The following is a 23,188-nucleotide window of genomic DNA, read 5'->3' on the forward strand; positions in this document are numbered from 1 at the left end:
TCGTTAGAAACTACGTGATGAAAGTGCTCTCTTGGCACAGATCCATTTACATCACTGTGCTTTCTGAATGCAGGCAGAGTGTTCCACCAGGGCCTGATCTGATACAATCAATCTGATTATATTGGCAACAGTAGCAGCATATGCTATTAACGTTTGGTGATGAAGAACGGCGGAAAGAATGTGCTGTTAGCTTATTGGCTGAGGATGGCCATTGCTCAGGGCCAGAGTAAGACTCAGCAAGCTGACCGAAACACCACGAAGGACTGACTCTTCATTTACACAATGTACGGAGACAATGCATTTAATGTAGTTTATTACATACATAAAAAATAAGATAGAAAAATACGGTATAAACTTGTAACAATGGCTGTTGATACAGACATACGTATTTTCTCATAGGCAATACTTGGGTATGGGGCGCACACATCATGGATCTAACACAGAGAAACTTCAGTCTGTAGGTCTGTAACACACTTACTTATTCACTCCAATCATGAAGAACATTCACATTGATCAATTCTCACTAATTCTGGAATAAAAACTAAAACTCATTTCATTAAAACCAAAAAAGAAACCAGATTGGGACTATTTGCTATCAAAGGGGAGTAAAGTATCATGCGATGTCAAATATGGTACTCTTCGCTCGTGGGCAGATCAATAACCTGTGATGTTGATCATCTAATAACATTTATTCTCTTTAGAAAAAAAAATCTGTTTCTCAAATTGGTTTATCTTATAATCTACACAAAAAAAACAGCATTTTTTTTTTTTGGCAAACAGGCGATTTTCATGTCATTTCATTTTTAATTTCATCTTATTTTATTTCAAAAGACTATCAATTCTAATACCTTCATGATGACAACAATACTGTCATGGCACTGCAGAATCCGTACTGAAAAGTAGTAGTAATAGTAGTAGTGGTGGTGGTGGTGGTGTTGGTGGAGAGACGTGAGGACGGTACAGGAAGACATGTCTGATTGACACACACATATGCTCCCCACAAGACGTCAGAGGCCATTCTGTTGCATAGTAAAGTAAGATTTGGGGGCGGGGTCTAGGGGGACACACGACACAGTAATATGGTGCAGACCAGGCTGGGCAGTGTACGCAGCTTTCTTTCTCTCTTACAGTTCATTATATTCCAACCTTTATTTAATGTATTTTAATGCAATCCATCATAATAAACCCCCCCACGTAACTCTGTTAAATGCTGTTAAATGCGGTGCAGTCTGTCGATTTTAGGCTGCACTGAGCACTGAGACTAATACTGTACAGTTTATTCAGTTCACAGTTGTAATATATTAAATATTGAGCTGAGTGTTTAAGCCCAATCAGAAAGCATAAGGTTTTAGGCACAAAGCTATTCCTGCTTCACACTAAAAATTCACATTGTGTTCTTCTATAATAACTTTTATAATATTTGATGTTTTTAAACTTTTTGAAATTGGGAGTTTTATAAAAAAAAATCACAATAAATGCATCGACTCAAATGTTTCACAAAATAAATTAATTTTACAATAACTTCTAATTAAAGCCAATATTTATTTTTTTATTCTTTTGGATGAGATTTTTGTGTGACAATGATAATATGCTTAAACCTGATAAAAAACATACATTTCATACATTTTAAACACATGTTATAATTACTAATGGGATAGTTCTTTAGTTCTTTCGAATTGTTCTATAACCTCTTGAGACCCTGCATACTCATATATGGACATTTATCATATATCATATATTACATTTCTGATTCTCCGCACCATGATACTCAATTTGTTAAAACATTGATCATTTGGCCCCATATGGAAACACTGTCCATTACATCTGGTGGTCACATTTTGGACGACATTTACAGACTCAATTCATTAAAAACACGATAATGGGAATCCCAGTCAAAAGTTTCTACAGCCAGTCCAGACACTTACTTCCCCATATGATGAAATTGATTTTTGCAAAAATGTTTGCTAATCCCAAATATATAGGATAAATTAAAAATGCACCCAAAGAAAAAGTTTGGGGTCTTAGGATCGCACATTTATGATTATTTTTTGTCTGGTTAAATTTTCTATAACTAAAAAACATTTAGAGGTTATGAATGGTTGTCTGTAGCACCAAAAAAGGACAAAAGAACCTATTTTCATACAGTATGTAAAACCTTTTATTTCAATAAGTGTATTGTGTAAAATGGCTATTATTGCTCTAAAAAGAGCTATTATAAAACTATAAATGATAAAATAATATAACAATCATTCTCACACTTTTGACCACTTTGGAAACTCAATATTGTCTGGAGATGTGTCCAGTTCATCATACTGGTACAACTAATATTTCATATATTTTCACAAGTTCATATAAGTTTTTATACGTTTTTTTTCTTTAGATTACAAACACATTTTATTGTATATATTTTATTACGTTATTGAACACAGTATGTTCATTCTAGGCTTCTGACTGAATCGCCTGTTTTACCAATGACTTTCTAAGAAATTTCTTAACGGGCCTCTGATTCCAAACTTTAAAATATTTGAGGGTAAATTTAGGGTGAATTTATACAAAATTGAACAGTCTAAAAACTTCCTAAACACTGAACGCCTATAGGTTAGCCCATTCACATCTTACATACTCAACGTAAAATTGAAATAAAAAGGGTTTTCCTGCAGTAACTGGAAAATTCACAGTAGTTACTGATGTTACTGAAGACTACAAGCCTTTTTAAGCAAGTTTAAGGATTCAGATTTAGAATTTAAATCCAGCCATCAAATCAGCTGCTTAAACTGAAGGGGAAATATAAGATGAGCACGGAAGGCTGATGGCATCTTCCTGCACTCAGAGAAAGCTGCGTGCACTGAGCTCTGGTCTGCTCATTCGCCACTAATGATGACACATTCAGATCGAAGAGAACCACGATAAGGCACTTTTGTAATGTTTCCATTTCAACCCTCCGTCGACAAGAGGAGAGGGCTGTTTTGGTCATCCGTTTCTACATCCAATTACAGAAAACTGGATTGTTTTCACTTCATAAAGGGTTTCGGTTTGATCTGTTTTAGTTTTTTATTATTATTATTTTTTTCTTTTTTTGTCTTTCCCTTGACAATACTTGCGAGTATAAAAGTCTGTAATTGTAAAAATATAGATATGTTCTGTTTGTTCCACTGCAGAGGAGGATAATAAAAGGTTTCTTTTCTGTACACGTGTTCTTTGTCTCGCGGATTCTGTTTTTTTCTTTTTAAACATTTTTTTTATCTACAAATTTCATACATTTTGTACAGCAGATAGGCAAGCATGGCTTATACATCCTCAGAGAAACTCGTCCACTGAATAGTGTCCGATTGTTTTGGAGGAGAGGGGAGGGGGGGGGGAAATGCTTGTTTTTTGACACGTGTCCCTTGCTGTTTTGACGCTACGACGTCTGTCTTACCTTCCCCAAATTTAAAAAGTCACACCAGTTGGACAGTTGATGTATCAGCTGAGTTCTGTCATGTACTAGGAGGAGCCGACTGTATGGTGCATGCACTGAGGCCACACCATCATATCACACATCATATCATACATTCAGATAGATAGAGCTGTTACCAACAGACGGGCAATGCGGCAGGTGTATGCTTTTCCCGTGACGGAAGGCTGGGTCTGGGTCTGGAGGTCAGTATACAGTATTTGGGGCTGTAGGTTGGAGTGTGAAGCCTTCGTTGAGTGGAGAAGTCAGTCTGCCGTTGTGGAGAAGATTGGGCTAATTGGGCGTTATTGCTTATTGCTTTTACAAATGACTGAGTGCAGATCTGCAGGGGCAGGTGGTCCACTTTTGGAGCAGACCATTCGTACCAACTGGCGTGGACGTCTTCTGTTCCAGCCACTGGCCTGCGTCCATACGTACGTCGACTCGGCTGCAGGAAAGCCACTTCTCCACTCCGCCACTCTGCTGTCAAGTGAAGGCTGTTTAAACACACTCTTGTGTGCGTTTTGTTCATCATTTATTATGTTTAGAGAGAGAGAGAAGTTGAGAGAAGTGATCTGCAGGCAGGTAATGGGCAGGTCATCATTGGGTGAAGTTGAGAGGTCAGAAGGTCAGATTGTTAGTTGCCGGTGGTGGCTGGGTGGGTTAGAGAAACAGAAAGGAAAAGGGGAAGGGGGACAAGAAGGAAAAGAAGGGGAAACAAAAGAGGGAGGAAAGGAAAAAAGATAGAGAGGAGATTAGTTTCAGCTAGTGACGGCAGGATGACAAACTGATATGATAAACTGATCACAACATCGGACACCTCCACTGTTTCCATGCCTTACACAACACGCCAAGGTGGGGGTCACCAAGCTTATCCAGCTAAGGTTGGAGTGGCTGCTGGTTTTCATTCCAACCTGGATGCAGCACTCTTTAAGTGACTCTTCAACTGATTGAACCAGTGGAGCCAGTGGAACCAATGGAATCCAGTAGAAGTTCCAGGTCCAGCCTGACTGGAATGGAAACTTGCAGTCACACTTTCTCCTTTATGGATAAAACCGATGACCCCTGCTCCAAAATGTCCAGAAATGTTGTGCAAGGCATGAAAACTGTGTTGTGTATTTTAAAACAATCCCAACAGTGGGTTGAACTGACTGAAAAATGGGAGCGTTCAGGACAGAACAGTTGGTGTTGCACCTACACGCCACAGTAAAATCAGTGCATGATTTTACTGACAGTATGACACACTCTTCAAACTAAAGGTGCTGAAAATATTATTTGTGAATTACAATTGATGCTTATGATTAAGCACTGTGTTTAATTTCAGTGCAACAGCTGTAACACCATTTCCAATGAGCACTACAATCGTTATTGCTGCAATCACTAATTGTTTTATAAATGTATTTGCAGTCCAATCAGACAAACTAATAGCTCCTTATGTTAACTAACTCCGGCTCATGGGCCACTAATAAAGTAATCTTAAATGTGAGGGGCCAATTAATATCTGTCGGCGGGATGCATTTGGCCCCAGGCTGAACTTTAGACACCCCTGTAAAATAGATGTGAAGCTTTAACCTGGTAAAGATCTTCAACATCTGCTTTTTAAAGAATTTATATCTCTTTTTAAATGCCCTTTTTCTATAAAATCACTTAAAATAAATTTTGTAGCACCTTTTTTGGAAGAGCGCAGGCCACCTGTTCTAACAGGTCATGTTAAACAGGAGGAAATGAAAAGAGAAAACCTGATAAACAAAAAACAGAACATAACTGCAGTAAACATGTCTAATGTTAGTAGCAGTCAAGTGAATGAACAAGAGCTCCTAATGAAATGAAAAAGAAACAGAAATAGCAGCCAGCGCATCATTTATTTCCCAACTGCTAGAGGTGGACGATATGGCAACAACACAATATGATAATCACAATACTTGGGAGACCTGTTCATAATTCACAATATTAACAGCAATATTTTTTTTTCTGAGATTTCATAATCAATCATTTAAACACAACTTTTGTATTTCTATTCTGTGATACAATAGTATCGTCATATCGCCCACCCCTACCGACTGCTATTAAGCACTGATGCTCTTCAGAGGATCAAGCAGCAAGCTGACAGTTATGATGGAGATGAATTATGATGTCTCATTTGTTAAGACTGAGAGGCAGAAGGTAATTTGAGAGGACCACATTGAACAGTAAAAAAGAATTTAGGGCCAGAACAAGTGTTGGTCGTTTTTGTACTCAATAAAATTTTTATTGCCTTTTCAAATTCTTTTTTTTCTTCCTTCTATTTACAACAACATAAAAATCATGGCCTTAATGATACAAAGCAACACTACAAGGTATTCTCTAGAAAGCATAATAGCCAAGGAACACAAGCTGTGGAAATTTTAGCCATTACCCACAGCATTGCAGACTATTGACAATAATTCACAGGACACATAATATAAAATGCTTTTGCATATAAACACTGAAAAAAGTCCTGTCGTTCATATAAAGCCCTAACATATATATCCAAAAATATAGGAAATTCTCTAAGGTGGTACTATAAAGCCACTATGATGCATATTTGTTCTTTCCTACAAATAGCCCTCTATAATATCATTGCTATTTCTTTGCAAAATACAAGTAAAATCTGACATTTCATATACATTCCTGCTTTATATTTTTTATATATATTTTATATATTTATATATATATTTTATTAAGCCACAAGTAAATACTATTTTCTTTGCAACAACAAAAAATAAAAAGAAGCTTACAGTAAAACATAAACAAAAAAGAAAATGTATCAAGTGGAATATTTCTCATAAATGCATTTATACTCGAACATGATCAAATCCACAAAGCGGACTCAACAATATTTTTGTCCACACCACAGTGGTCAGCCTTAAGACTAAAGCGGCTTCGATCGCACACGTATTCAACAGGTTTGTTCAGTTCCGTCGTCTGAGGTTTGATGTAGTTTTCACTTTTTCAACATGTCCGCTCTGTGTAGAGCAGAGGAGATGAATGCTTCTGACTCGTTCAGTGCAAAAATAAAGAGTTGTGCCACAGAGTATGTCTTTACCGAATGAGGCAAATACAATCGGTGGAAATAAACAAACGTAACAGAAAACTGAACAACTGAAACAAACAAACAAACAAACAAAATAAGTGAGGCCACTGTGTAGATTGGCGATCCAGTAAGAATGCACAGATTGGAAATTTGGAAGTTCTGTGCAAAAGGGCTTCTCAAACGTAGACTCTCTTGTAAGCAGTAGTACCATAATATAAAACATGTACAGTGTAAAAACAAAGAAATATGAGATAATAAAGAATAAGGAATTAAAAAAATCTCTTGAAACAATTTTGTCTGCTTGACATCTATCTGCCTCTACCTATTTTCCAGTTGTAACTGTTAAAGGGAGCCAGATCTAAAGGAACAGCTCAGTAAAAAAACGAAATGAACACGATTTATCCCATACTCCAGATACGGTTCATCAGACAAGACATGATTTTATATCTGGCACGTGAATGTGTAGTTTAGAATGAAATATGCTAGGCTAATATTGCTAACAAGTACTCATATACTGTATTTTTCGCACTATAAGGCGCAGTATAAGGCGCGGTAAAGTCCCTCCGCTAAAGTATAGCGTTATACAAGAGTTTCGGTGAAGTTTCAGAGGCTGGAACAGTATTAGCATTAGCCACTAACCATAGCCCTAGCTCCTCTGCCATTCTGAGGTGAGAATATTGGACTGTACCCTGCGTTTACCATGTTAAAACAAGCTACGCGGGACAAACCGCTAGCTGATATCACCCTGGCTTATCTGAACACTCAGGGTTTCTCAGCGCAGTGCTGTTGGGCGACGTTTACTAGCGCTAAGCACTGCTAACCGCATCTAGTGCTGCTGCTAACCTCAGCCAATGCTGCTGCTACCCTCGACTAGCGCTGCTTCTAACCATGGCTAGCGCTGTTATAAATATTGGAAATATAAGCTTACCGTAAACTAACAGAAGGGCTTTACTCACCAAAATAAATAGTTTCAGGAGATAAATCTGTGTAAATTAACATCCATCATTAACATGACTTTAAAAGACAATGTTTTTTTTTAGAATTATAGTTTTGTTTACTTAGGTGCTTCCCCCAGCTTTTCCTTTAGAAGGGAAACATGATGACACCATTGTTCCTTACTATTGTCGTTTAAAATGTGCCTTATCATCTGGTGCGCCTTAATAGTGTGAAAAATACATCCAAATCAATGATTTTTTACAGAGCAATCCCTTTGAAATGGCACCCAACACATCTTTCCTCCTTTTCATATATTCTTTTAACTTCTTTCAACTAAGCTACTTTTCCTGGATTCAGTCAGTCAGAAGTACCAGTTGACCTTTAAACGTCAACCAAGAAAATCATCTAAACCCAGATATTGGAGACACAGTATTCAAGGCTCTTATTTTTTTCACAGTGAGGGTCAGTTGCAGTGATCTGCTGGTCTGCTGGCAGGGCTGTGGCCTCTAAGTGACATGAAAATGTGTATCATTTTAGTTTAATCTGTGTCATTCTAATTCTATCCAACACATATTCCTGACTGTGAGTCAGTCATTCGTTTGTGTTGTCTCTTTGAAGAGTTTGTTAGCATCTGTGTATCTGTATTTGCTCCATAATTTCAAAAATCATGTGCACCTGCAGAGCTCAGTGACTGATCTTCATCTTTATCAAATTCCAAAGTTTTTCCGCATGATTATTCTGTTTTTTTTTTTATTTAAACTGGGAAATTTGTTTAACTTTTTATTTCCATCTGTGTAGGTGAATATCTATTATTAAATATTATTTAAGATTTGTTTTTGAATAAAAGGTTAATATTTTGAAATTTCCCATAAATGGACAAACATAGACGACTCTTAATGACATAGATGGACTTCAGAATCTGGATCTATTAAACATGCTGGGGCACCCAGTAAAGTACTGGCTGAAAAACTCGCTGCAATGTTAAAATGTAATATTTTTATTACTTTTAAAACAAAAATTTGTCAATTGGTGCTCTCGTCCTGAGCCCACATGTGCCAAAACAGCTTATATAGTTTTGTTTTGTCAGTGTACAAGTATTGATAAATTGAGGGTATATACAGGTAAACATCTTAAATAAAGAACTTATGATAGACTTATTATAGACAGAAATTTAAAAAACAAAAATGGATGAAAAAATTATGTTTTTTTTTTTGTGAGCAGTCATTATTCCACAGTTTAACACCAGGGCTCATACTAAAGTTTGAAGTGTACCCACCTTAATTTACCACCAGATCTAAAAGGCTATATATAAATATATTCATTAATGACTAAACAGAAATGGGCAACAATGAAGACTCAGGGTTTAGCTCACAAGAAGCACCAATGGTAGAATCTGGAAGTCCTGGATTTATAAAGTACATGTGGCTACCTATTATTATTTTATTAACGTAATAAAACATGCATCGTTTTCAATCAATTGTATTGTTTATTGTAAGCTATATCTGTTTCAAATTCTTAATTAAATTAAATTCTTAATTATCTTAATTATTATTAAAATGTATTCATTTTTTATTGTAAATGTTTGTACTGTAACTAGTGTCTGCAAAATAAATAAACATAAATATAGTAAACCTCACCAGCACACAGAGAGCCAGCGAGGTGATGGAAAATTGAGGGGTGTCTAAAGCAGATTTCCATGCAAGAGGGTCCATTATTTGTCATCAACATCATGTCCGATTCACAAGGTCATCGAAATAATGGAATGAAGTCATCCACTTAACTTCTGCAGGGGCTGCGCTTGTGTTTGCTGCGTTTGCTGTGTTTGTACTCCATGCATGCTCATCAAGGCTTATTTTTATATTATAAATGGAGCTCACTGGAAAAGGCTGACTGTTGAGACGGATGCTGTGGTGTTGGGAATGGCCTGCACACTGTATGTGTATGACGCACAACAGGACCAACAATTACTGGTGATTTAAAAAACAAAAGACAAATCACGAAAGCAGGGGGGCTAAACTAACCTCTGTCTGTGGTCACTACCCTTTGGTAAGGATGGACCCGCATTTCGTGCCTTCGTACTTTTGTTGTCACTGCACCTGCTTGGATTGCAATCATATCACCAACAACACAGGTTAGATCAATCAAGAATTCACAAATCCCAAGATCAACAGATCAAATTTAAGACAAAGAGTGGACAGGAGGCATACAGTATATCTGTAGAACCAAATTCACCCAAAATAAGAAGAATCATCAACATACAAGTTAAGGCACAAATAATACTTGTCTTTCATCTGTAAAACTAGCAATAAAAAAAAAATAATAATATAAGAAAATAAAAAAAGGAAAAAAAAACATGGTTGCATTCATCCCAAGTGGACCCATGCGTTGCTTGGATACAGTATGACGGACATGATAATTGACAAGCACACGTTTATGTACGGACACACACACACACACATAGAGGGGAGGCTTTACTAGTCACATAATTCCTGCGTAGGAGCAACAACAGGAAAGTGCATGTCTCCACAGTTCCACATTTAAATATAATACTGATACACTCGCTCTCTGAGCAAAGGCACAGAGATAATAGCGTTCGCTTATAGGCACGTCTGCAGTAGTAAAAAAAAAAATAAAATTAAAATTAATCACAACAGCGGTGAATTAAGTGATTAGTAAAGCAAGATCTTAGTTGATGTTTTTTTGTTCATATTTTTCTTTTTCCTAAACCAGAACACACACAGTCAGTAGAACAGTCCCGTAACTACGCACACACACAAACAAACACACACACACACACACATATATATGTATATATTGTCGCTGTAGGACAAAAACCTTCTGGTAACTGGTAAACTGAAACTTTACAAAAGAAGGAAAAAACCCAATATAAAGAACAAGTGCCACATTCACATTATTTTTTAAAAGTAAAAAAAGTGTATATTGGGCTTTTGTATGATGGTGACTATATATATATATATATATATATATATACTAACCCCAGCATTCTAAAATATATACCACCTATGTACACCCCCAGCATTCTGAAATACAGCACTTTTAGCCGTTTTATGCTCTCAACAGGTTTATGATAGTAGTGATACGGGCATAACGTTGCCCATTTAAAGGTACTGTGTGTATAAGTTTTTTTAAATAAACTACCTGCACACTTTTAAAGTTCTCAGTACCTTGTTTTAAATGTCAGAGCCCTCAAAATTCTATCAATGAAGTACGGAGCTACTTTAAGCTTTTAATTGAGGTATTTCTGTGCATGGGCAATATTATGTCCCTATCACTAGCATTATAAGCCTGTTGGGAGCAACAGTGTTATATTTAAAGTGCTATATTTCAGAATGCTGGGGGTGAACAGAGATGGGCTAATTGACAAAAGTTCATACTTATCATGTTTCACTACAACCCAAGTCTATTTCACACTGGATTTCTGCTTTAACTCAATTTCATAAGAGTCGAATTTAAGTTAATTTGGACTTTTAGAATTTTTAGAGCTTTTCTATTGGTCCATTAATCATAACATTTGAAAAAAAAAAAGTAAAGAACAACTAAGAAATTAAGAAATTATACACAAAAATTTTACTCAACACAAGGTTTTTGTACAACAGCGACAATAAATAAATAAACAGTATATATATGTGCTAGAAGCTGAGCCTCTTTGGGCGAGGAATGGCCAGTGTAAACAAACAAACAAACAAACAAAAAACAAAAAAACAACAGTAGTGTGTCTGACTGCTAGACACATAATCATGGTTCATCAATAACAAGGCCGCTGTGAAACAAAAAGCGCACGTGTGTTAACACTCAGATCGGATGAGGGGCTCAGTGTAAGGATCCTCAAAAGCGCTTTTAGCCTTTCGTGGGGAAAGCCACACCTAAAGAATAAAGGAAGGGAATGGGAAATTAGTGCCAGGAGTGTCTGTCCTCGGAAAGCAACACACACTACAGTCTCCTGCATCGGCACAGCCGTTCTAGGACAGTCCGAGTCGTGTGCGGGACCCTACGACCCTGAGAAGTAAGGCCCCTCTGAGCTGGTTAGGCCAAGCCCTCCTGTATTCCACTTTTATCTTTATGTATCTTTTACTGTAAACACTCTGCTGAACTGTCCTACAATGGCTGTGCGAACAGAGCTGCTGTATTTAGAACAGATGTACCACTGCCCTCTCTAACATCTCCCAAAGCAGCCCCTGTCTGACCCCCACTGTCCCCTCACCGTCGTCATGTTACCCCTCCTGACCCCCCCTCCGGACTGACCCGCCCTATCAGAGCGGGGAATGGAGGGAGCATCCAGAGAAGGTTTTGCAGCAGTTTGGGGCTCAGTGCTCTTTTTTTTTTTGTATCTCCCTCATTATGACACACACAGTTTCAACACAGCACATTTCATTACAATTGAAAACAAATTAATCTGAATACAAAAGAACAAATCAAAAAAAGAAAAAGAATGGACAAGGCATGAAGGTTGCAGAAGAGATAAACAGTGAAAGAGCCTCCGAGGAGCCGCTTTCTGGTCAGTCCGATAAGACGGGCGGTTGTGGGGCAGGGACTGGGGTGGTGGGGTGTGGAGTGCAGTGGGTGTGGCCGTTGGAAGAGTGAATGCGGGTCAGGAAAGGGGGAAGAGGGGGAAAAAAGGGAAAGGGGGAAAAGGGAAAAAGGGTAAGGGGGTGGTGGTGGTGCAGGTGGTGAGGGGTTCTGCTTTAAAATGGAGGCCGGCTGGTGGGCTCTCCACGCTGGACAGTGATGGGAAAGTGACAGGTCTGAAAGCCCAGGTAGAGGGGCAGCTCTTCGGCCTTTGAGGACGCTGTATAGGTGTACACAAGAGAGAAGACAGGGTGAAATCTTCCACTCTTCTACCCCCCAATCCCTCCTCACGTACTTCGCCCACTGAGTCAGACCCCATCCACCCGTATTCGGATTAGACCTGGACTGATCTATATAATAATATTTATGGGTAGAGGGTATCATTACATCATCAATATATCATGTTATGCATAAACTTTTTAAGGTCAATGCAAAAAGATTTAATTCCAAGTTCTTTTGGACTAACTACCTTTTTAATTCGGGCTGCCACAATTAGTCGACAATGCCAACTATAAAAAAAATTTAGACACAAAATTTCACTGTTGATGCGGCATTAATGTGTGATGAAGTGGACTACACCCCATGAGAGGGTTAATGGTCTTCCTCTCAGTGTCTCCAAAATATAAACACACCAGATAAGAGACAAGACAACACCCATAAACACTCTACATAAGCTTATTATACATTTAAACATATTCTCAGCATTTAAATCCCACATAGAGTGTGTTCTGTTGTCATTGGATCAACAGAGAAAAAAACAGACATGAATGCTGCCAGGGTTGCCAGGTCCAGCAGCAAAATTCCTGCCCAAAGTCTGTCTAAAACACAGTACATTACATGTTGAACTGTTTGCAATTAAGGCTTTATTGTGGCCTCAATAAATATAAAAATGAATCAAAAAAGCTCAGTTTGTCGTTGTAAAAACATGAAACTGGCAACCTGGGTTACAGAGGCAATTCAAGAGTGCAATACAAAGGTCATCTGTTGCAGCCCTAATTTCTATTGGTCCATCTTAAATTTTGACAACAACTTTTAGATTTCTAATCTGGCAAAAATAGAGATACAAGGTTTTTGCTAATCATTATCCAATCAGCTCATGAATATGAATCTCCCATTCTTTCTTTTCATGTTGGATCATTTTGAGCAATACACATTACAAAACATGTAATAATGTTTATCATAATGTGTTAAGACAGACTCCCCCAGGAATGACATGCTCATATGATGGTTTTCAAACCGTTTTTTTTTATAACACTTTTGGTGTGGGTGGGGATTTGAATAAAAAGAGAGGAAAAATAATACATAGTCAGTCATGGCATACCAATCCATTTTTTTCTGCATCCTGATCCAATTCAGTCCTTTAATCTTGAGTATCAGTCGAACAATCCAATTTATGTTTACACATAAACTGGTTTGACCAATGCTTATGGTTTCCTATAGAATCGAGATGTCCCTACTTTCCAGCTGAATCCGATTACGTGTGGACGAGGCCTCAAGCACCTTTGTGGTCGACCCGTACATCAAACCACCCCTGCACCCTCCACCCCCCACCCCAGCACCCTCCCACAGAAACACACTGCAACAGGCCTCTAAGACCAGGACCACTGTACTGTGCTAGAAACACTTGGGAGCAGCCGGCTCAATCTTGGCTGAATAAAGGCTGCTTATTGGACAGTGGTTAAACCCTGCTTGGCCTCATCTCATTGGACACGCCGCTCTTGGCGTGGGGACGCATTTTTTGTCATTGCTCAACTTAACACTGCGCCTCTGGGAGCAGCCTGTGTTAAACTGGCAGAATGCTGTTTGTAACATGATATTCATAATCGGCTTTTCTCAAGTGCCTTAATAAAGCCATAGAGCTTGTGCGGAGAGGACAGGGCCTTTGAGAGAGAGAGAGAGAGAGCGCAGCGAGGAAAAAGAGAGCGCTCTCTTATAATTCACATAAAGCCGGGAGAGCACTTAACAGCCCAATCATTTATGCACACATTTCTGAAAAGGATTTTTTTTAGCAGTGAGAGAGGACTTTTATGATACTAAATGGATTAAGTGAAAAAGGCTGGGAGTGTTATTGTTTTTTTGGCCTTATGTTGTAGCCTCTTTTACTTGCTCACTGTGATAGCAGAGGTGGGAGAGGACGGGGGTGGCGGCGGCAGTAACTCTTCTAGGCTGCAGAGGGTGTTTAAAGAGCTACACTGCAATAAGGAGGCTGAGCTTGGGAGGAGGGTTTATGGGGAGGCTGGTGTTAGGGATGGGCATAGGATATTTATTTAAATATGCAGATAACTATTCTCATCTTAGGGTTTGTTACTGTAGCAAAGTTTGGAACACTTATCATACATTTTAGATTAATTTTAACTGAAAATGTCTGATATTTTGTCTCAGTTTAAGTGAAATTGAAGTATCTGACATTAAACAGTGGACCCAATGTGGATCAACTGGTAGTGTATTGTCACATTTTTCTACAACCCAAAGACAAAATGCACAAAATCCCCCCAATAACCAGATACAGGCCACCTCTAATGCTAGATGCACACAATATTCCAATGTTAATGATCTTTTTTATGTTAGAATTTCCACAGTATAACATTGGGATATTGGAACACTGGAACCAGTTAAAAAGCCCATCCCTAGTTTAAAACTCTAGGAAAAGTGGTGGTGCAGGATCAGGGCAGGTGCCATGGCCCACTGGCCGAGAGGGTGGGGGTGCGGCAGTGGGCACTCGCAGGCGCAGCCATGCTTACCTAACACCCCGCTGGAGTCGATGGGGTACTCCAGGATGGATGTTGCGGGTGCCAGTGTATACGGGTACTCGTAAGGCGCAGCGTAGATCAGGCCCGCCGACTCGGGGCCAGGTGGCACCAGGGTGGCGGCGGCGGCCGGGTGGGCCGAGCCGTTGGGCATGACAGTCTGGATCTGACGGATGAGGGGCATGATGGTGGGGCCAGCGGGCGTGGGGGTGCGCAGGGCTGCCGGCGGCAGGACAGGGGCGGGGCCGGCGATGATGCGGGGTGCCTGGGCACTCGCTGCAAGAGAGAAGGCAAGGGCAGCTGCGGTGAGCGGAAGAATGTGGAGGGGGAGGAGGGGTGAGGACAGGGGGACAAAAGAAGGAGGAAAAGGGAAGAACAGGGGAGGGTAGAAGGGGGAGACAAAACAAGAGTTAGTATCATGCATGAGTACACAGCACATAAAGCATGTCAGCCAAGACAAGAGTGGCCAGACATCAGGTAGTCAGGGGTTTGGGGCAACGGGAGGGGCAATACAATGCAACTTATACCTCCGCTAATATAAAACTCCACAAGGTGGCACTTTATCAGCGGCAACATTTGCAAAAGCAGCCAGGCGAAAGAGGGGCATAGCGCAGTGTTCCATGACATAAAACGAGGCTTTTTCGCCCCCTCTTTTTGAAGCTTCAACTGTTTTGAAGCTTTAGCGAGCTTACTACAGCTCGCTGTGGCAATTTAAAATCAAAGCAACGAGCACTTTCTGAGTGCTCTTATCTGCAAATCAGGGTTACCTAAGAGCACAGGCTGGAGCATTAGCGAAAAGTCGGGATCACGCAGCTCTTGAACACAGCCAGCAATGTGCAAACAAATCTCTGCGGAGAGGAGGCACTTACGCGATTTAATGTTGGCGTCCCTGTAGGTGCCGTTTAGAATGGCCAGTTCCATCAACTGCATCTTCTTCAGACTGTCCTCGCCTTCAGCCTGGGTGAAAAAACACAAAGAACAGTCATCAGTTGAGGCACCCTTTATCCACATTGCCATATGCGCTTTATGTCTGTGTGACTGGCGACTTGGTCAGAATACATATACAGTTACACCCCAAAGTGCGGATGTCACAGATCATATATTTAAGTAATTAAATTACATTACGAATGAAGACATACATACAATTTGGGGAAAGGAGAAAGCATCAGAGAAAGTTCTACTAGGAGACTACAATGATGTCTCCTTTACTCCAACCAAACATCAGCTTTCCCCTGTTTTAATAAACCTCTCCTTGCAAGCCCACTTGGCTGCTTTCAGCCACCTGTTTGGTCATACTCGGTTTGTTCTAGAGGTTAGCTTCACCCCACTCTTCAATGTACTGCACAATCTGAGAGGGCTCAGATGTTACACGATCTGGCCAATGGTCTTTAAGTTACTATTATTTAGCCTATATTTGTTGAAGTTTTTATATTGCACACTTGTCTCATTAGTTTTCCGTGAGAACCATCTTACTTTAAGTTCTATTCCGTTAGCAAGCGATATGTGGATTTGCATAACACTGTGGAAATGGTAGTGGATTTACAAGTATCACTATGATAAAACATGCTTTTTGATACCTCTCCCCCACCCCCTTCACCTTCTCTCTTTATAGAACTCACTTTCTTTTATTTGTTTTAATCTCTCCACTGTTCTTTTTGCAAATGAAATGACTGAAAACAAGCAAGTATATCAGAGAAATGTTGGCCTTTTTATTTGAAGCTCATGGAATCCAGGTAAATAGGCGCGTGATAATAGATTGGAAAGCTGATGTTCGTAAATTTAGGGCCCTCTCCGGTGAGAATGGGTAATTGCACTGAATTGAACTTGCGGAAGAATCATTTTAAACTTGGCGGGTAAGACATGGTCTCCTTTCAGAGTGGATGAATCCGATTCCAGGTTACATTCAGTCAGAGTTCAAACACCAATCAGATATTAATCCTGGTTTTAGCACGGACACTATCCTGTTCCTTTTTGGCTTCTGAGCTTGCTTTACTCCTTTATTTCTTCAGTTTTACTATGGGTTAATGATCCCTTCTGAAGTCCCCATTGCTCCACCAGCCGCTCACATTCTGTACAACTGAGCCAGATCCTCTTTTAGAGGCTGTATGTGTGACGTAAGTATGTAAAGACGCGTGATTTGGCCAGAAGAAGTCCTGCGAAAAGTGACCAGACACCCCAGTTTTTAGAATGAATATATTTTAGACTAAGCAGGGACGGTGGTTCCAGCAGACTGGCACAATTAAACACATTATTTTGTCACTTCTACACTCAGAAATGTTTCTGTTTTCAGTTTAGAAACGAAATAATAAGGACTGCCTCTGTTACTGTAGGGGGCGCTGTATGTCACCCCTATGACCCCTGTGATTTCATTCCATCAAGCATCGTAAAACTGTTAGAACTGTTTGTGAAGGCAACCCATGCACTTCAAAAGACTGAGAGTGTGTTTCTTGTCATATGAACAACCTCTTTTACTTAAGAGTGGAATGAAACGGCAGTTGAAATCTAATCAGGGTGAAATCTCTTATATTTATGTCGCCTCTAATCTGTGTGGTTGGCACAGCAGCGGCAAAATAACAAAGCTTCGTTTCATTATCCCCCTCCCCAATTTCACATCACAGCCCCGTTTGATCACTCGCAGGCCCGCAGCAGCAATTAACTTGCCAAGTGAAAATGCTATCAAGACTTCGCTCCGTCCTCGTCTTTTGATTTGTCTGAGGCGTCTGGAGACGAGGTGCGGGAAGGGGAGGTGTGTTTCGCGGGCCTGTCACGGTTGCGCTCTTACCCGGGCCCCTGGTGCCCTCCTCCACTGCGCCGCTGGAGCGCTCCCCTGCCTCGGCTGCGTCTAAATATCAATACTTTATTAAGTCAAGAGGCTGGTGATGAATCGCGTAGGAGGAAGGAAAGGAGGGAGGGAGGGAGAGCTGTTATAAATCACTCTCTGTCTTTATGTAATCAGCCAAATGCGCTCTGTCCTTGGCTTGAGAGGGAGATTTGGGGGCTCGGCTACTGTGGGCCGCTCTGATGACTTACGGGCTTGTAAAGGGCTGAGAATGAGGAAAGAGAGAGAGAAAGTTTGGAGAACTTTCTTTTGTGTTGTCGTTTAGTTGGTGGCCTAGATAGAACATCTGAGGATGCTGCAAAAAAACTTACAGAAAAAGTAGCAAAATAGTACAATGTATAATACAACCATAATTCCAGAGAAGTTGGGACTTTTAAAATGCAAGTAAATGTAATGCTTTGAAAATCTTATAGTCCCATACTTTATTCAGAACATAGAACACATATCAGATACTAATAATGAGACATTTAACAATATGTCTACATGATCCAGAAACGTTTCTGTCTTCTTTAATCCAAAGGTAGAGAGGACAGTCATTTCTAGATATTGTTGGCATATGGTTTCTTCTTTGCATGATACAGCTGTATCTTATATATTGTGGGTGAATTGCACGACAAACTGCATTCATAGAAAGTTATTTCAATTTCAATACAGTGCAACTGCAACCTGAGGGCCCAAAGAACACCAGCATCTAATACTGATCATCCATTGTAAGCCTTTTCACACAGGGATTACTCCAGATTCTCTGATGATCTTTTGGTGATATTATGTATTGTAGATGCTGAGACATCCAAATACTTTACGATATTAAGTTGAGGAACATTTTCTGAAATTTTGACATGTTTTTTTGGCATACTGGTGAAACACTGGTGCCGACATTTCTTAATTTTATAATCAGTCCTTCCATTGTATCTGTTTTTATTAGTTCCCCTGACTTTTGTAGCCCTGTCCCAACTTTTATAAAACTCATTTCTGCATTAATGTTTTCCATGAAATGAGAAAATGCCTCGTTTCCACATCTGACGTATGTTCTAAGTTATATTGTGAATTAAATCTCAGTTTGGAATTGGGGTTGTATAATTTAAATCCATTTTTTGCAAGCAGTTTTCTGTTTTTCCAGACGGATAATTCATGGTGACACTGGTGATAAATGATGGAGAACATTCTATTTTGTCTCTCTGAGAAAACTGAAGATGTACTGTAATGCCACATGAGGCCACGGCCAGTATAGTGCAGTATCAAGTCTAAACCAGTGAGAGGTGCTGTGTTGTCACTTTAGCCTTTTGACAAAGCCTTCCAACACAACACTGACTCCACGGTGCATCTCGATGAATGGTACCTGCAGCCCAACTTTCTCCCTTTCTCCATGTGCATCACTCTCTACCCAAGAGCCCTACCTAAGCTCCTCACCGAATCCAGCTGGAGTTAGAGAGAGCCGTGGAGCAAATCCGGCTGATCCCAGCTCTGATTGATGCCCCTTTCCTTTCCCCACAGCTCTATTTCTCTTTATTCTACAAATCAAAAGCCCCTTTTTTTCCCTTCTTTCCGTAGTTGTGCTCCGCTCTTATCTGCCTCTGTTCATCTCTCTGAGGCTGAACGTGAGTGATTTCAGCTGCTCTCAGTTTTCCCCCACACCTCAGTAATCTATTACAGGCCTGCTGACTATCTCACTCACACTGCCTACCTCCTCCATGCTTCACTGTCCCCTCTATTCCTCTATCTTGCCCTATAACTCTCTTTTTCTTCCCTACTATCGTTCCTTCATCCCCGTCCTCTCCTCATCACTCTCACTCTCTCTCTCTCTCTCTCCCGCTCTCTCTGTGTGACAAACTTGCCCAAAGCCTTTCCTGCATTCAGACAAAAGCCCAGCAAAGCTTCCACGATTACGCGAGCGCGAGCAGCGGAGTCTCGCCGACGCTCACAGCAAACATCAATATGGTTGATCTCGGTTTAATATAAAGGATGCTCTAGGATGGAGAAGCTTCTGAATCGTGCTCTCGCTCTTCCGCCTTGGGCTCAGGGCGATTGTCTACGGCGGAATGCTTCCGCATTGCGAAAGCTGAGAAAAAACTTTTGCTGTACAACAAAAAAAAAGAAGATAAACCAGCAATACAATGGAAGCTTGCATCTTTCATGCTGCTTTCAGCTGCAAAAGAACATCCTCACAAACAAGCAAATGAATGAAGTAGAAGGAGAACAACTATTGAAATGGCCACGTTTCCTTTCATCCCTCAGGCTATATATATATATTTACAAAACAGGTGAAAGTGTCCAAAATCCAATCTTTTAATTATATGTGGCACAGACATGTCATTAGTATGTCAATATGTTATTCTAAAATTCAAAACATACAGTACAGGCCAAAAGTTTGGACTCACTTCTCTTTTTCAATGAATTTTCTTTGTTTTCATGACTATTTACATTGTAGATTTTTACTGAAGGCATCAAAACTATGAATGAACGTGGAGTTTTGTACTTAACAAAAAAAGGTATATTCTAGTTTCTTTAAAATAGCCACCCTTTGCACCCCTCTAGGCATTCTCTCAATGAGCTTCAAGAGGTGGTCACCTGAAATGGTTTTCCAACAGTCTTGAAGGAGTTCCCAGAGGTGTTTAGCACTTGTTGGCCCCTTTGCCTTGACTCTGTGGAGGCCATGTCATTTTTTGTAAAGTACAAAAAAACTCCACGTGTTCATTCATAGTTTTGATGCCTTCAGTGAGAATCTACAATGTAAATAGTCATGAAAATAAAGAAAACACATTTAATATGAAGGTGTGTTCAAACTTTTGGCCTGTATTGTATCCAATTTGTGTTAAACTGATTCAGAAAGAACAGGTGGATCTGATTTCATGCAACTTTTACGTCAAGGAGAAGGAAGAAAAGGCTTTGAGGAGAAAGAAAAACGGATGACAGCAGTGAGTGAGAGGTTTAGTATCTTGATAATGACCTCATAACAGGTAACAGACTTCATAAAGATTTGTTAATAAGTCCTCTTATAAACAAAAATAGAAGGCTTGTGTCACAATCGCTCAATATCTTCAATGAAATTGCAAGCAAGAAACAAGCAAGATTTACAAGGCTCTGAAGCTCCTGTGATGCTGGTGAAGATGAAACCGAACCTTCACCCGAAGCACATGTTCATTAACATATTTGTACAATCTGTTCAGACAAATGACAGATTTAATCCAGTTTTAAGCCAGTTTCTCATAACAATCATGATCCTTTTCAAGGTTTTCAGGCTTTGGAAAACATATCCCTGCTGTCTAACTAACAGACGGCTGAAGAAACAGGCCAGAGTCACTCACAGACCTGAAGATTACATCACATCACCTGCCAGAAAAAGCTATTTTCTTTGGCAATAAGTGCCAAATATCATTTTCATATAAAGAAAGCTGTCCGTGGTGCCCACCTCCAAGCGGACAGGCTGAGAGCACACATAATGGCTGATGAGCCTCTAACAATGGACTGGAGTAATGGAGATTTATAGGTGTTGTGGTGCAGACTCTAATCCTGGACCCAGGGAGGGAGGAGAGGAGGGAGAGGGTTAGAAAAAGAGAGAGGGAACCAGACAGAAAGAGAGAGAAAGAGAGGGAGGGGAGGGGGGGAGCTGAAGTGGGGACAGTGGGGCAAAAACGCAGGTCAGCCGCAGTGGAATGCTTTTTATGTCCTCCTGCATAAAGAGGAATCACTCTGGACCTATTCAGGCTGGGATCATAATGACCTTTGGAGCACAATGCCTGGCTGCCTAGCCCTCTCCATCACCGCCTGTCAGGCTGCCTCTCTCTCTCTCTCTCTCTCTCTCTCTCTCTCTCTCTCTCTCTCTCACACACAAACAGTTTCTCCCACAGGATCATGTACTAGAGCCTGACCGATATGGAAATGATTCTGCAGTAGTTTTACAGAGCTGAAATGTCCAACAGTATTTTTTTTTTATTTACTCAAAATTACTAAGTGTCAGCAGCCAAATATGATACAGGTCTCAATAGTCAAACTCTAAACTTAATTTAAAGTCTTCTATACACTTAAAACTAACTTTAAACTACTTTTTTGCACCTGAAATTATGCTTACATTCCATGTGCAATTATGCAAAAAAAATTGTTGCTGTTTAGTGGGTCGTATTTTTTTTAACTTTTCAAAACTTTGCGAACTCTTACTTTTAACCTATTTAATCTGGTTAATTAGTTTTATTATTAAGAAAACTCTAATAGAGCTGACAAGAGAGGAGCTGGGAGAGCCCATAGAGAAATATCCAGTTTATCAAACCATATACAGCTGTGGAAAAAAATAGTTTCTGAGTCAGTTTCTCTGATTTTGCTATTTATAGGTTTATGTTTGAGTAAAATTAATATTCTTGTTTTATTCTATAAACTACGGATAACATTTCTCCCAAATTCCAAACATTAATATTATCATTTAGAGCGTTTATTTGCAGAAAATGAGAAATGGCTGAAACAACAAAAAAATGCAGAGCTTTCAGACCTCAAATTATGCAAAGAAAACAAATTCATATTTATAAAGTTTTAAGAGTTCAGAAATCAATATTTGGTGAAATAACCCTGGTTTTTAATCACAGTTTTCATGCATCTTGGCATGTTTTCCTCCAACAGTTTTACACACTGGTTTTGGATAACTTTATGCCACTTCTGGTGCAAACATTCAAGCAGTTCTGCTTGGTTTGATGGCTTTAATCATCCATCTTTCTCTTGATTATATTCCAAAGGTTTTAAATTTGGTGAAATCAAAGAAACGTATCATTTTTGGTGATCTCTTATTTTTTCCACAGCTGTATATACCTTTGAGGGAACAAAAATGTTTATTTAAAAAAATAACTGGTGAAATAAAATTATTCTTTTTCTCAGATTAGCTTTTAGTTCTTCAGTTTTTATTTAATATGGTTAATTAAAAAATCTGTTCTTTATAGCAACAAAAATGTTAAATATCCCTTTCTCAATAACACATTTTGTTTAGAGTGTACAGGTTGCATAGACACTTTTACAGAAATATTATAAAAATGTTATAGAATTACCTATATTCAACAGGTGTCTAATCATAAAGTAAAAAGTATGTGTATAAAAATGTATAATATTAAAATGCATATCTATCATGTATACATATATTCAAATGCACAATGTAAAAATGTATGTATAAATTATATAATATACATATGTATATTAACAAAAAAGTAACAGTATTCAATTTTGTAAAAAAATTCTCCTTTGTGAAAAATTAAAAAAATATTATTAATAAATAAACAAATGAATCTATTCAAAATATTGTCTTGTCTTGTCCTGCTATCACTCTGTCATTCCTGTATTCTCTTCCCTCCTTCACATCCACTGTATCAGGCACTCTCGTATGACCTCTAACTAACTTTTACTTTTTTGCCCCCCCCATCAACCCTCTCAATACCCCGCCCCCAATCCCCTCTCCGCTCCACAAACCACTCAAGCGATTGCTTTCTTAATGGCACAAAATATGATCAGATCTGGTCCTCCTCCAGCCTGATCCTGTTATGTGGGTGATCTTATTAGTGGCACTCTTTCAAGGGCAGCGATGCAGGTTTGCTGGTGTCTGACGAGGCATTGATCTGATT

At 39.4% G+C, this 23,188-nt stretch overlaps 1 protein-coding gene across 6 annotated transcripts in view; it reads right to left on the reverse strand.

Annotated features, from left to right (window-relative positions):
• Positions 1–296: 296 nt before the first annotated feature.
• The window catches only part of LOC103026410 (protein quaking), a 192,855-nt gene continuing 169,963 nt past the window's right edge, over positions 297–23,188 (reverse strand). The window contains exons 5-8 of one of the 6 annotated variants that reach the window (XR_007439921.1): positions 15,625–15,712; positions 14,750–15,055; positions 9,443–12,228; positions 297–4,087 (exon numbers count right to left, since the gene is read on the reverse strand). Coding sequence is in view for 5 of the 6 variants with exons in the window: in XM_049480997.1 (XP_049336954.1) it covers positions 12,125–12,228; positions 14,750–15,055; positions 15,625–15,712 (498 nt within the window). In the remaining variant the exon portion in view is untranslated. Of the gene's footprint in view, positions 4,088–5,656; positions 12,229–14,749; positions 15,056–15,624; positions 15,713–23,188 lie in introns of those variants that run through there. The other 5 variants (XM_049481001.1, XM_049481002.1, XM_049480998.1 and 2 more) reach the window with 5 other exon arrangements.

This window comes from Astyanax mexicanus, chromosome 7 (assembly GCF_023375975.1).
Source record: "Astyanax mexicanus isolate ESR-SI-001 chromosome 7, AstMex3_surface, whole genome shotgun sequence".
NCBI lineage: Eukaryota > Metazoa > Chordata > Actinopteri > Characiformes > Acestrorhamphidae > Astyanax > Astyanax mexicanus.